The following is a 14,761-nucleotide window of genomic DNA, read 5'->3' on the forward strand; positions in this document are numbered from 1 at the left end:
GCAAGCTCTCGCCGCGCACAGGTCAGAGGCACCCGCACTCCAAAGGCATTGACGATGCGCTACACCTCGGGGCCCGGCCGCAGCCGGCCTCCGAAAGCAACCCCGACTAGCCGGCCGGCGCATGCACGAGCTATCTAGCAATTATGCAGTGATGGACTGATGGAACGGTCTGGAAAGAAAGGTGTGTTGATCAGGCTTTAGTCTTTGATCTTGAGTAATGGCGATTACGCCACTGTTCACATCTGCACATGATCGTCGATGGATGCGTCCAAGGGTTTTCTGAGTTCCTACGTTAGTATTCGCTAGCTTGTGTTTGAGGAAATGTAGGACGTCCTAGCTAATAACCTCTCCCGGCCCCATCTTTCTCATTCTCTCTCTCTTCCTATGATTGATCTTTACCTACTGCACATACCTTTTCATGCTTGCGGGCTTGCTTGTTCTGCGCAGCCATCTCTGGGCTCTTGCTGTTTGTTTAAGGAATAGACATGGCATCAAGTGAGCTGACAGCCTTGTTGGAATGGACTTTGTGAGGCAGGTGCTCTCCTAATCCATTTGCTCAACTAGTCCTGAAAAAGGGCGGCCTCAGAACATGCTCAGTGTTTCATGGAATTCGGTCGAGCCGATGTCGACAAGCGACAGCAAATCGACGAAAAGGAGGCGACGCATGCATGGCGCGGCTTGCTTGAAATTGGGGAGGCTTTGGGGTTCCTATTTCTGGTCCAGCATTGCCTGTCTCCTGATGCCAACCCTGTGTTTCTGTAGGGGGGTTAATTCCTGTCAACATTTGCATTATTGCGTTGCAGATGGTGCTGCTCTTTTGGCTTGGAGAGTTGAAGGGGACCTGTTGCTTGGGCAGCCCAGCTTTGGCCTAACCCTGTCCCCATTACGATCAAGTGTAAGCCTGAAAACATGCATGATACTAATATTTTCTGTTCTGCATCAAGGTTTTTGAGATGTGAAAGATGTGACCCTGGTGACATAATGTGTAGCGCACTGCACTTGTGCTGGAAGGATTACAGGTTCAGAAGTTACCCTTGGTTTGGTAGTAAGTGGTAGTAACACTTGGTTCAGAAGTTACACTTGGTTTGGTAGCAACACTGAAGAAGTTCAACACCCGCATATATCGTAATGAAAAGTTCAGGTCGGCGTAAGCCTGCCGTAGTTTCCGGTCAGGAAAAAAAAACCTGAAGAAGTTACCCTTGCAAGGCAAAATGGTCCTTGTGCTCACCAAAAGGTCACTCAATTGGATTGGGGCAAGGCAAGCAAGTCCGCAAGAATCTTGTTGGAGTTATTCCGATCCAAGCATGTATTTGTCACGGTTAACGGCGACAGGCTGACCAAAGTTACCTCTTGCTGCTCTTGCTTGCTTGCACGTAGTTGCTGCCGGATGAATCCATGCTCTGGCGTCATCTTTTTCATGGAAGAAATTTACTCCGACGTCATCTCTTCGCAGCGCACAATAATCTTCTTGCACTTGGCTTTGCAGTTCTTTTCCTCATGAACTGCTCCGTTATTCCGTGTAGATTTAGTTCTGCTGCTGCCGGCGATTCGAGAGCAAAATAAACAGTTTATTATTCTAAAGTCTGAACAAAAAAGTCAATTTAATGCATGTTATGCATAACCACGCAAAGAATGTTTCATTTCTTCAGCGCAAAGAAAACTCAGAGTACATTGGATCGTTGGGACTGAAAATTCAGATGCTTCGAACTCCATCTGAGTAAATTACATTTGACAGTGTCCCGGTCTGTAGAAATATCTGACGACGAGTGGACCCAAGAGAACCCAGGATTCAGGCGCCGGTGGGTGGCGCTCGGTTGCTCGGAAGGAGGAAGCAGGAAGCAACCAGCCTGATAGGCGGCAAGCAAGGCTCAATGGAGTTGCAAGAAAGCGCCATGGGGTTGCTGCATGATTAGTTATAATCAGACGCAACTGAAAAGGAGCTAATGATTCCTTGTAATCCAGATTAAGGAGTACATAAACGAACTAGACTGATATAGTCATACAGCACGTACAACACATGGCATATATAAAATCAGCTGACCTTTCTTTTTTGTTGGGAAAAAAATAGCTGGGCTATCAGCGCTGTTGATTAACATGGAAGATAACTATATGTTAAATCGCTTTATTTGAAAAAAAAATCAAATCAGATTTCCAACTACCAAAACATTGATTCTACTCTTTTTTTCTTTTGGCAATCATTTGCAAGGCCGCATCAGTCAGGCTCCAATCCAATTTGACAGGTCAGGGCCCATGTCGTCCATGCTACATGCCGCTTAATTTTGCAGCAACACACATGCCTGAATAACATTTTTTTGTTGGAAGATACGCTGGAGAACAATTTTGAATTTTAGAAGGTTAGCGAGCATTTGAAGGAAGATAAAGAAATGCGTTTGTTTGCAGCTAAATACAAGAAAGAGTTCAGATTGCTTGCGTTAAATTACTACCGATTAGCACCTGATATTTTCGTACTTTTGTTTTCCCCTCTTGAGTTTGCAATTAGCACTCCATCTTGAAATCGACAGCAATGGAGAAGAGATTTAGAGAAGATTTATTTCTGAACGGGACGGGAACATGTCAAATCGGAGAAGGAATCATACTATTTAAGCAAAGAGCAGAGGCCGCAGGATGGAGTCCGCTCCACGCCACAGGGGATCCTATAAATTCCCCGCCTTTTCTTCCCCACTCCACTCATCCACACAACCTCTCTCTCTCTCTCTCTCTCCCCAAGGATCCAAGCTCCAACTGGACTGTCCTGCTTCGGCGCTATTGTGCACTGTGCACAGCCAGCGACAGCAGAGTCTATCCTGTGAGCACTGAGCAGCAGCAGCAGCAGCAATGGAGAGGCCTGCGCAGGCGCCCAGGCAGCTGCCGCCTGGGTTCCGGTTCCACCCCACCGACGAGGAGCTGGTGGTGCAGTACCTCCGCCGGAAGGCCCTGTCCCGCCCGCTGCCGGCCGCCGTCATCCCCGTCGTCCACGACGGCGCCAGGCTGGATCCATGGGACCTCCCTGGTGCGTCCGCACGCTCTCTTTCGAGCTGCCATGCTTACAGCTGCAGGACAGCATGCATGTTCAGATTAATGGGAATGGAAGGCTGAGACAGAGTGTTCTGATGTTCCTTGATTTTTTGGTGTGTGTACAGGAGCGAGCGAAGGGGAGGGGTACTTCTTCAGCCTGCGTCGAGCGCCGGCGATGGGCCGCGGCGGCGGCCGCAGGAGGAGAGCTGGCAGCGGGTACTGGAAGGCCACGGGGAAGGAGAAGCCTGTGTTCCTGCAGTGCGGCGGCAAGCGGCAGCTGCTCGTGGGCGTCAAGACGGCGCTCGCCTTCCATCGCAGCGAGCCGTCGTCGTCGCGGACCGGTTGGGTCATGCACGAGTACCGGCTCGCCGTGCCCGGCGGCGCGGCCGAGCAGAGGAAGAATGCAAGCCATGTAAGAACTCTTATGTTTTCAACCATTGGGCTTTATTCTTGCAGTCATCGCTGTCAAATTTTACGAGTCGTCGATTCCCTTCTCTGCTGTAAATAGCACATGCCACTGTCAGTTTACTGATCGCTTTATTGTTAGAGTTATCGGTAGCCTGCCAGGTTAAGCTATGGTTGCATGAAACTCACCCTACCATCAAATCAAAAATGCTCTGCCAAGTGCTTAAGCTCATTTGGCAATGCCAAAAGGCAACTAACATATACTTCCTCTATTTTTAAATATAATGACGTCGAGGACAAACTAATTAATTTAAAAATTAAGTACGTTTTTAAAAGTAATAAAAAAATGGTTGTTTCAAAAGAAGTCGAGGCTCTGAAGCATTTGCACGTTAGGTTTATTGTGGTTCTATGCTCATTCTCTACTTTACAGCTTATATGCTTATGCTAGGATTATTCGTTAACACCTGCTTCGCAGCGGAAACCAGAAAGTTCCCCTTGCTTTAGGCAACTTGAGATTGTGACAGCTTAACAGCGACTGATAAACACACAGTAATGTTTCAGATACTGCAGATATGAGAATCTTGCCTCCTTCTGAAGTAGCTTGATCCGTTTTGCGACCTCGATCGCGATAGTTCACTGTAACTTGCATTTTACTCCAAATTTGGAGGGTTTATTTAATTTTTTTTACTTGCAATCCACAACGTTCCAATGACTCGCAGGACTGCGTTGTTGAGCCGGGAGGAGAGTGGGTCGTGTGCCGGGTCTTTCTGAAGAACAGACCAAGAAGCAGGCCGAACAGGGATGTCGACGGCAAAAATCCGGGAAACCGCGCCTCCACTGCACACCGCGCGGCGCCGCTGCAGCACCGGGGAGATGCCGAACGGCAGCAGCCGTCGTCTTCAAGCTGTGTCACCGGTGTTACCGACATTTCGGACCAAGACGAAGTCAGCAGCAGCACTATCAGAGATGCCCCGGCTGCCTCCCAAAGAGAGGACTAGGCATGATGGATTTTAAGTTTTTGTTTCCTCCCTCTCTTTCTCTTGCTCCGTTGTCGCCTGTACTTTTCCTTGGTACCGTATAGTGATGAGTCAAGCATCAGGTAATTAGGTGTAAGGCAAGTCCAGCTCAAGAATGTATCCAAGGTTATCAAACAGCTGCCACATCGGTATCAGTTGGAACTTGTAAGATTGGGTAACCTGAACTAATCAGGAGCAGTAGTTGCTACTACGGTTCAGCTGCGGTTTGAATTCCCTACAGAACTTAGACAGGAGCTGCAATGGCCCACTGGTGTGTAAGAATGCAGCTAACTAGTTGAATTCCCTTGTACGTTGCTGCAGGAATTTGAGGAATAAGTTTATATAAGTAAATGAAGTAAATTTGTTAGGGAGAAACAGAATTGAAACAGAAAACTCATTATCAATCAGGAGCGGTTACCATCACCCCATGGCCCATGTAGCCAATAAAAATGGTTCACATCAAAGCAAATTGCAAATGCTTGAGATCCAACTGTAAGGTCGGAGGAGGAACACGGCTCCTACTTCCTTCGTCCCAAATTACTATTCATTTTGAGTTTTTTAGATGCATAATTTTTGCTATGTATCTAGACATAATATATATCTAGATGTAGAACAAAAGCTATGTATTTGGAAAAACCAAAACGAATAGTAATTTGGGACGGAGGAAGTATGTACTAGTAGATCAGGTCATGTTTCTCGACATGGGTGCATTATTGTCAAATATGAACAATGAAAAGAGACATATCTTTTTGAGTGAAATCTCAGTTAAAACAAAGGACGCTGTGTTTACAGCACATCAAGTCTGGGGTGATTATGATTGTTATGGAGAAAAAGAATTGGTTAAGGATATACGCAAGGATACCATAAAGTTTGAGGGGGCCTACATAGATCCAAGCGACCTTTGCTGCCATGCTGTAGAACAATCAGACATGGCTTGCATCTGTCGTGTCATTACCCACGAAGAGGAGAAACATATAAATGTAGGTAAGATTATTCGTCTCGCACGCGAATGCAACAAGCCGGTACCAAGCGGAGCCAAGTGCGGAAGCAAGTTCATTTTATATGCATCATCTTTTTTTTTCAGAGGTCTAACACTGTTACATACTTTAAGGAATGTAAAAACAATATCTACACAATCTCATATAATTAAGTATAACATGTATAATATAACATGATATAATGCAAATTTTGTTTTTTAGGATTTACTGTTCCACTACCACTACTGCCACCACCACGGATGGCGTGAGAGTTCATGAAGGCAAGAAGTCCAGAAAATAATTGTGGAAGAACTAATACGTGCTTAGCTTTTGAGTCATGTCATCAGTCAATGCAAGTTATTAATGAATAAGGAGATAATTGGTGTCGTAAACGTACGAAATGACTCGTTTTTGTGGCATACATTGCAGTGTTGTTCCTCTATGCTAACCCGAGGCGCCAACAACGTCCACCAAGCAGAAAAACTCCAAAAATTATGAAGAAAAGAAAAACTTAACACATAAAGGGCCCAAAAATTATGAAGAGAAAATGGAAGAACAACACAAAAAATCACTAGTCCCAAAAGCAATATTCCTTCTATCTTCCAATAATTATCGTTTCAGACAGCAACACAGAAAACATTATTTTGGTCTTTGGCCATCAATTAATAGTATTTTGCTCATTCAAAATAAGCAAATGTGTAATATTTTGAAACCACTGTTGAAGATGAATCTAGCTATACCGTTTTGGAAAGAGATATTCATCTTACTATTACTAATTGGAGGCTCCTTTTGAAGCCTCCAGGTGAAGCCACATAGGATTCCTAGGTGGACACTTTAGAAAAAGAGAGAAAATCCTAAAAATTCTCAAAAAAAGCAAAACATCCGACCATCAATCGATATATTTAAATCATCATGGCCATTGGATCTGTTATGTTTTCTAAAAAATTACCCACCTATACCATTATGAAAATAGCCTAAAGTAACCTCCTAAATCTATATATAAATTACCCACCTCTGCCATTATATAAAATAAACTAAAGTAACCCCTAATCTTTATCAAAATTACCCACTTATGCCATTATTAACAATATTTAAAATAACCCCCTAATTTAACCCCTTAAATTTGCATCTATATTAACCACATCTGTCATTATTAAAAATAACATGAGGTAACTCTACATTTGAATCAAATAACCTTAATTAAAAATATACAGCAATATATGATTCTAAATCATCTATATCTTTCACTATTGGTATACGATATAATAATTAAGGTCTAGGCGCATGATATGTATCACCATTTATAAGGATATAAAATGATGAGAATATAGATTTCTATGCTAAAATTGTATCTCAAACATAAGGTTCATTAAACAAATTCAAGCACATACTTGTGATGCAAAGTGAAAACTTAAAGATTATAAATGTGGATGAAAATATTATAGAGTAATTACTAACTAAAATCTATCACAATTGGATGAAGATATTAAGTATATACCTACATAAGCATTGTGTGTTCGAATATTTAACAAACGAGAGCTAGCTTATGGTAATAGTTTTTTAGCAATGTAGTCTCTTTTTTTTCCATTGGAGGCTCCACATTAGTTCCCACGAGACAAGTCAGAAAAAAGAGATAAATTCTCATAAAAATTAAAAACATCAAAAACCAATCCTGTAAACTATAATAATCATAGCCATTGATCTATTATATTTTCTAAAAAGTTACCCACATGATAGTGAAAATATTCAAAAATGAGCTCTAAACCTATATTTCAATTAACGAGCTCAGCTATTATAAAAAATAATCTAAAGTAACCCTATAACCTTCATCCAATTTACTAATACACATCATTATAAAGCATAACTTAAAATGTCATTCTAAAATTTTATCTATGTTATCCACGTATGTCGTTATTAAAAATAACCTAAAGTAAACACCTAAATCTTAATATAATTATCTTCATGTGCATCATACAGAAATATAAAAAAAAAACTAATATATAATTTTAAATTATCTATTTATGTTAATATATGATTTTAAATTATCTATTTATGTCATTGTTAATATAAAAATACTAAGTTAAAGTATATACACATGACGAGTAAGATCATTTATATATGTATGTGAGGAATTGATGAAAAGTATTGATTTGTATGCTAAACATAATGTATGGAGGATTGGAGGTGTGATACAAAATGGAAAAAATATGAATATGGATGAAAAAGTGCATTGAGTAATTATTAATTAAGAATTAATCACAACTGGGCAAAGATAGGTACATATCTATATAAGTATTATGCTGAAGTATTGAAAAATAAGAAAGTAGTAGGCAAACAATTTTGATTATTAGTTAGGAGTTTAATTTCTAAATAATTTTTAAATACAATAACTTCTAAAAATATTAGCCCGTGCACCTGCACGGGTTGATGTACTAGTATATTAAAATTAAAATGTGTTGACTACACGCGTATTTCAGAATGACGGTCAACTAAAGGCCGTTCGAACCTGACAAAGCTGTTTGTCCAGCGATCCCAAGCGTCCAATTCCATCACCTGCGGCCGGCGTCACTGCCTGCCTAGCCGAGCGAAATGCGAAACACAATTTCTACGACGGGTGAAATGCGCCGCCCCTCGACAAATCGGCCCATTTTCTCTCACCCTCGTGTCGTCTTTAACGGCTCGGCCCACTCGCTCGACAAAGCACAACCTGTAAAATCCTACCACGCGAGGGCTTTCCTGCAAAAAGCGCGCAAAATAAAAATCTCTCGCGCTGTCACACAGGAGACAAATCCACGCTTTCCTTCGTCCTCCATCGCGGTCGCGGCCATCTAACCCATCCCTCCCTCCTCCCTGCCATTCTCCTGTTCCGCCGCGGCGTCTCCTCCCTCCCCATCACCCCGCCTCTATCGCCGCCTCCGTCCCCAACGACCGGTCGAATTTCCGCACCCGCCGCCGCGCCGATCGCCGAGGACGAGGATGCTGGGCGCCGCGAGGAGGCAGCTTGGATCCGGTCCCGTGAGTGCCGAACCCATCCTCCCCTGGTCCTACCGCCGCGGGTTTCTCGCCGCCTCGCGAGGTTCTGTTCCGTAACGGCGTTGTTGATACCTTTTTTTCTTCTTCTGTTCCTGCGTGCAGATGCTGGGGCAGGTGCTGCGTCGGCTCCGCCCGGCGGCGGCTGAGGCGGCGAGGGGGTACTCCGCCGCGGCTAAGGAGGTGAGGGCCCGCTTGATCGATCCCTAATTTTTTTCTCTTATAAACGTGGGCGGGTGGAGGTCGCATTGGTGTTAGATGTCGTGATTAAATCGTAACTGCGATGTTCCGTGGTGTCGATTGGCGGCTTCATTGTACTTGGCGGTAGGTGGTTTAATCGATAGCGACATGTGATTGCAAGTTTATTGTTGTAGTAATTGCCATGAAACGAACTGTTTATAGTTTGGTGATGGGTTGGTCGATTCGTTATGGAAGTGGTTGGTGGGTCATGGAAATGATTCGATGCTCTAATCTATGGCTTTTTTCTTAGTGGGATACGCTTTGGTTTTGCGTGATGCTTATTATTTTAAAAATGCTGCTAGAATATATTCGTCAAGTGTATTTTCTGTGCTGAGATTACTGCCTGTTCATATGTCTACCTATGAGGGGAAATGCCAAAGCCTGGCTGATCATAGTGTTTCAAACCTTTGACAAATCATTTGTGCCATCTATGTAGATAAACCATATTTGTAGTTCTTAAATGTTAGAAATTTATGCAGGGTTTATACGGGTGTCTGATCACATTATTGGGTTTAGCTACATTGTTATGCATTTTATTAGAGCTGGGACTTGGTCCGAGCTGTTTGTGTGCTGCCCGAAGCACGACATTTTGGCATGGCCCAAAGCACGGCACGGCACGATAAATTTCAGGCTGTGCCAGCACGGCACGAATGCGAGGGCCATGCCGTGCCTAGGATCTCGGCACGACGGGTGGCACGGCACAGCACGTATCTTGGGCCGTACTTAGGCCCGTACTTGGGCCGGCGCGGCATGAAAATGGCCCATTAGCACATCTGTAGGTTATATCATCCTAACACTATTCGTTCTCTGTGTCATGTAGCCTAAATAACTACTACCATGGAAGGAAACCACTGAGTCTCCCTTACATATGGAATCGTGATAATGGTCATTCATAATGTTATAATGCTACGTTCTCTTATGGCCATGGGTAGGCATAATATTCACCTACAACATTTATACAATACGGTTTGCTTCCTCTATTAATTTTAGAAATTATTTTCTATGTATGAGAGCAAAAGTATGTGCAATCAAATGAGCACCAATAAAAAACAAACACATTTATTTGCGAGGGCCGTGCTTGGGCTGGCACGGCATGAAGACGTGCCGGCGTGCTACGGGCCGTGCTTGGGCCTAGTAAAAAGCTTGTCGTGCCATGCCCGGCACGGCACGACGTGCCTAGCGTACCTAGAAGTCTAGGCACAAGAGGGCCGGACCGTGCTGGCACGGCACGGCCCAAGTCCCAGCTCTACATTTTATGTTTTGTTTCTTCTTTACACTGTGCTAGGCTGCTAGTATTCTATTCCCATGTATTTGTTTCTACATCATCTCCATGTTGTTATATACATTATTATTTTACATGTTCAGATGACTGTCCGTGATGCGTTGAACTCTGCACTGGATGAAGAGATGTCTGCTGATCCTTCTGTTTTTCTGATGGGAGAAGAGGTATCACCTGAAACAAATTCAGTCTTCTGCTCTTTCTTTTTTTCCCTATAGAATGGCCCTTTTATAATTCATGTTTATTTGTGGTAGGTTGGAGAGTATCAAGGTGCATACAAGGTTTGCAAAACTTCTAAAGACTAAATGCCTTTACTTTAATCTGTTGGTAACTGAATATTGATATCTGAAACCTTACCATTATTGATAGTATCCATGGGTGTCCTGTTGCAGATTTCTAAGGGTTTGCTTGACAAGTATGGTCCTGATAGGGTTCTTGACACACCTATCACAGAGGTGACTATTAGAATCTTGAAAAAACCATTTTGGTTGTCTATTTTCAGGCTTTGTAAACATGACCGCATACTTACTCATTTCCCTTTTGTATCCTCAGGCCGGCTTTACTGGCATTGGAGTTGGTGCAGCTTATCAAGGTCTTCGGCCTATTGTAGAATTTATGACATTTAACTTCTCGATGCAGGTCAGTTTTCGATATGGTAACTAACACACAGAATTTTACTTGCTTGTTTCATAGGGTATCCTTAAATGTCTGAGATTACAGTAATGGTTTGTAATTGCTATGCAATATGCACTTGTTTCTCTAGAATGCTTAATCATCTATCTTTTGTATAGTATTACAGTATTTGTTGTATGAAAATCAACTTGACCACTTAGTTACATTATATAGCAAAAAACATTCTTTTTTTTCTCCCACATTGATTGGAAATGATGCATAGTTATAGAGAAATTTAATGTTTGCTGCTATCAATTGCCCATGCTTATCTTCCCAGAATTATTGTTAAAAGGAATCATTTTTGCATGCTTTACTGATGTGACTGAGACAAGGAGTTTATAATGCATTGTCTTTTGGCCATCTGCTATGACATATTGTAGTTTATGCACTGATCCACTGATAAGGAATTCCAAATGTATTTGTATGACATCCGCTGAATTCAATTTTTCATTTTTTTTTTGGCAAAAAGTCACATAACTGCCTATGCATGTTCAGGCTATTGATCATATCATCAATTCAGCTGCCAAGTCAAACTACATGTCAGCTGGTCAGATCTCTGTTCCTATTGTTTTTAGAGGACCTAATGGAGCTGCTGCTGGAGTCGGGGCGCAACACTCCCAGGTTTGTGGGAGGGAATGGTTCATGTAGTTATGTGTTTGATATCATCCTACTGCTTCCTAGTTTTCCGTTGTTATGTTGTTGCCACCTTTTACTGTGCCTTTTTCTTGTACTTGCTGCTGTCAAGATGTTAATACTTTGATGCTATGTGAGCCTATTTGCAAGTGTTTTCTTAGTTAACACTGTAAATAAGTCTTGAGCAAAGAAACCGAAATCTTGCATTGTGAGGGTTGTTTTACTGTGTCTCTGATACTGTAGGGAGCCAAGCAGTAGCTGTTTAATTGGTTTACTATGGTCATGAGCTTTCAAGATGCACAGTATCTGTTTTTTATACATCTTGTTGATTGCACTTTGATTATGAGGTTATATGTACTATCATGAAATTAATAACTCAACTTTATGCAGTGTTATGCAGCTTGGTATGCGCATGTTCCAGGCCTTAAAGTTCTCACACCATACTCTGCAGAAGATGCTAGAGGCTTGCTAAAAGCTGCTATTAGGGATCCTGATCCTGTTATTTTCTTGGAAAATGAATTGCTGTATGTCAGACTGATCTTGTTTATTATTTTTCTTAGTAACCAACATTTTGTTGAGATTCTTTTATACTATTTGCAGTTATGGAGAATCATTCCCTGTTTCTGCTGAAGTGCTTGATTCTAGTTTCTGCCTGCCGATTGGCAAAGCTAAGGTATGTTTGTCTTGTGTGCATGTGTATGGGTGTATCTGAAGGGGGCTGGCAGGACTAAAACCATAAGTCTAGTAGTCTACCTTGATGCTTTGAGTGGATGTGTTCTTATTGCTGAACCTCTTTCACTGTAGAGATCATATACAGACTTCTAGATATATATTTTTTTTTGGAATAATGCTTCTATTTTCGAACAAGGCTCTCCCCCGTTCCCATTTCTGTTCTGTGCATTTAATTGTGGGCCTCATCTTTTCTGTAGATAGAACGTGAGGGTAAAGATGTTACCATTACTACATTCTCCAAGATGGTTGGCTATGCTCTCCAGGTATGTCACTATGTACTTGGTAAACAGTGTAAAGGAGGATGAGATTTTTAAATTATTAATTCATTACCCTATATTTTTGGCAAATAATTAGCATGCATTTTCCCCATGATGTGGACATCATAATTTCTGTACGGATTCGGATGTACTGCATCAAGTAGTTTTGCTACTTTTAAACTGATCTGCAAAGTTGTCCATTTTATAATTGTAACTTGTTTTTGTTCTAAGAGGGATGTTTGGTTGACAGATGGTTCTAGTAGTGCTGATGTCACTTACCTTTCTGCATTTTTCTTCATACTGGGCTGTTATTTTGGTACATTCTCATTCTCAATTTGTCTTCAGGCTGCAGAGATACTGTCCAAGGAAGGAATCAGTGCTGAGGTAATTCCTTTTATGGAAGATATAGTTTCACTTGTTCAGTATAACTGATCAATACAGCATCTTGTTTTCTCCATATGCCCTCCGCAGTTCCTTACTTTCAGTTTATATTTATTGATAGGTGATCAACCTTCGATCCATTAGACCACTTGACAGAGCTGCTATCAATGCATCTGTTAGGAAGACCAACCGATTGGTGACTGTTGAAGAAGGGTTCCCCCAGCATGGGATTGGTGCTGAGATATGGTTCTCTCTCACCCGCTCTCTCGCTCACTCTCTCTATAATGCTTGAGGGTGATTTCCATTATTCTGACACATGTTTGTTGCAGCATGTCTGTTGTAGAAGAAAGCTTTGAGTACCTTGATGCGCCAGTTGAGAGGATCGCTGGAGCTGATGTACCTATGCCCTATGCTGCCAACCTTGAGAGAATGGCTGTTCCACAGGTTCACTTCTTTGTCTTCCATCCTAGATTTTCTATTGCTCTTGCACGCACCGCTCAAGACTGCTCTCCCATGCATGTTATTGCATTTATTGACAACATCTGCTGGTTTCATCTATATGTTTGTTTAACAGCATTTATGAATAGTATGCCCAGTTCTTTGAAATTTGTATTTGGGGAATACATATTGGTTTTATCTATATGTTTGTTGCAGCATGACTAATCGTGTAAAAGATGGTCAGTAGTCATAAAAAAAGGTGACTTTTTTACATTTTGACCACTAAATGTGCATGATATTTTACCATAAGTTGGGTAGCATACGCCCACACTTAATCATGAGTCAGACACTGTTGTCAGCTCCTGCATCCTTTGCACACTTTCTGTAGAATGTTGTCTGCCACCCGGATATGCCTGGAAGACTGTCCTGTCATAATTAGGAATTGGATGGTTTCTTGTGCATACCAGGTAGCCATTGTGGTCAAAGTGGTCACAGAATGGCATCGCCATTATTGGTTGGCAGCTTGGCTGCAATTGTTTGATGCTTTGCAGCAGACTGGAAACTGTCAAGACTTGGGTGTGTAGCTCATTTGGTAGTGGCCTGATTCATTTATAAGACAACTGAGGGGCATCTTTTGGTTTTGGGTTGCTCAACCGAATAATAAAATCTTGGTGCAATGTTATATCTCGCATTTTAAACTTAATATCTGCACTGAGTGCATATGCGCATAACTTCCCTGATTTGCTGTCATTTGTAAAATCTTCTTGTTGCTGGGCCTAACAGATCATGCTGCTGTGCTTGCTCGCAGGTAGATGACATTGTCCGGGCAGCGAAGCGGGCCTGCTATAGGGCAGTGCCAATGGCAGCAACTGCCTGATCGGTGGACGAGCCTTATTGTTTTCCTTTGCTTTCGCCCTCTATAGGCAGAAGAAACATGTAGTATTCATAAAGTGCTGGCAAATTGCCCAGACTCCAAGCGAGCTAATTTTGTAGATCTGCCATGGCGTGCTCAATTCCGTTAGTCGCAGATGGATGATTGCATTCGTTTTCTGGTTTCAAGCCCCATTCCTTTTCTATGATTTATACACACGGCCTAATCATGTTGGCATGCAAAACGGGTCACTTTGTTGGGACCCGTTAGTTCCGTCGCATCCAATCTTTTGCTGCTTGGAACACAAGGTCAGTGGATGGCAATAAACTACCCACCACTATTGTACATGCCTACTTTATTGTTTATCTGCCTGAAATTCACAGCAAGGGACATCGAATCTTCGAGTAAATGTATTTCCCATGACTCGAGTAAATGTGTTACCAAGGCCCTGTATGTGATGGTAATGGCAGAACCTTTTCCTGATTTCGTTGAGAACTGAAATGGTTCAAGAATTCGTTGGAAATTCCTGCATTGCTTTGTTCTTCCTGGGATCACAAGGCTCCAAATAAAACCGCGTCTCTTCGATTTGCTTGTGCTTGCCTATGTATCCTTATCGCGACAACGATCCCCCACCGACATGTTGGGTACGCCAACGACGGCGACCCTCGTCTGATGGTCGTACGGCATGGTTAATCACGAACGCCTCAATGATGGTCCGGTCAAAAGACCGTGTGTTTAATTGCTGAGCACGGATCGCTGTACCGGCAAGCATCAATCGGTATAGAGTATAATAACAGCACGTCGTCGTCACCGAA

At 42.4% G+C, this 14,761-nt stretch overlaps 2 protein-coding genes across 2 annotated transcripts; both read left to right on the top strand.

The window, feature by feature from the left end:
• Window positions 1-2,660: 2,660 nt before the first annotated feature.
• LOC101777222 (NAC domain-containing protein 41) lies at window positions 2,661-4,787 on the top strand. Its single transcript, XM_004957246.4, has 3 exons — window positions 2,661-3,010; window positions 3,141-3,427; window positions 4,140-4,787. Exons 1-3 carry the CDS (start codon window positions 2,836-2,838, stop codon window positions 4,416-4,418), a joined length of 741 nt encoding a protein of 246 aa, XP_004957303.1. The 5' UTR covers window positions 2,661-2,835; the 3' UTR covers window positions 4,419-4,787.
• A 3,402-nt stretch (window positions 4,788-8,189) lies between these two features.
• Window positions 8,190-14,429, top strand: LOC101777642 (pyruvate dehydrogenase E1 component subunit beta-2, mitochondrial). The gene is made up of 14 exons (XM_004957247.4): window positions 8,190-8,428; window positions 8,549-8,626; window positions 10,049-10,129; window positions 10,217-10,243; window positions 10,355-10,417; window positions 10,515-10,601; window positions 11,130-11,255; window positions 11,658-11,791; window positions 11,868-11,940; window positions 12,197-12,262; window positions 12,602-12,640; window positions 12,759-12,883; window positions 12,967-13,081; window positions 13,884-14,429. Exons 1-14 carry the CDS (start codon window positions 8,390-8,392, stop codon window positions 13,950-13,952), a joined length of 1,122 nt encoding a protein of 373 aa, XP_004957304.1. The 5' UTR covers window positions 8,190-8,389; the 3' UTR covers window positions 13,953-14,429.
• Window positions 14,430-14,761: the final 332 nt, after the last annotated feature.

The sequence above is a fragment of the Setaria italica genome, chromosome II (assembly GCF_000263155.2).
Source record: "Setaria italica strain Yugu1 chromosome II, Setaria_italica_v2.0, whole genome shotgun sequence".
Classification (NCBI taxonomy): domain Eukaryota; kingdom Viridiplantae; phylum Streptophyta; class Magnoliopsida; order Poales; family Poaceae; genus Setaria; species Setaria italica.

What these genes read in the sequence shown, in the direction of transcription:
- LOC101777222 (XM_004957246.4), top strand. Translation starts at nt 2,836, where the DNA reads ATGGAGAGGCCTGCGCAGGCGCCCAGGCAGCTGCCGCCTGGGTTCCGG. An exon ending in GGATCCATGGGACCTCCCTG is followed by an intron (nt 3,011 to 3,140) that starts GTGCGTCCGCAC and finishes GTGTGTGTACAG; the next exon opens with GAGCGAGCGAAGGGGAGGGG. An exon ending in AGAGGAAGAATGCAAGCCAT is followed by an intron (nt 3,428 to 4,139) that starts GTAAGAACTCTT and finishes AATGACTCGCAG; the next exon opens with GACTGCGTTGTTGAGCCGGG.
- LOC101777642 (XM_004957247.4), top strand. Translation starts at nt 8,390, where the DNA reads ATGCTGGGCGCCGCGAGGAGGCAGCTTGGATCCGGTCCC. An exon ending in GGCAGCTTGGATCCGGTCCC is followed by an intron (nt 8,429 to 8,548) that starts GTGAGTGCCGAA and finishes TCCTGCGTGCAG; the next exon opens with ATGCTGGGGCAGGTGCTGCG. An exon ending in GGGATTGGTGCTGAGATATG is followed by an intron (nt 12,884 to 12,966) that starts GTTCTCTCTCAC and finishes TGTTTGTTGCAG; the next exon opens with CATGTCTGTTGTAGAAGAAA.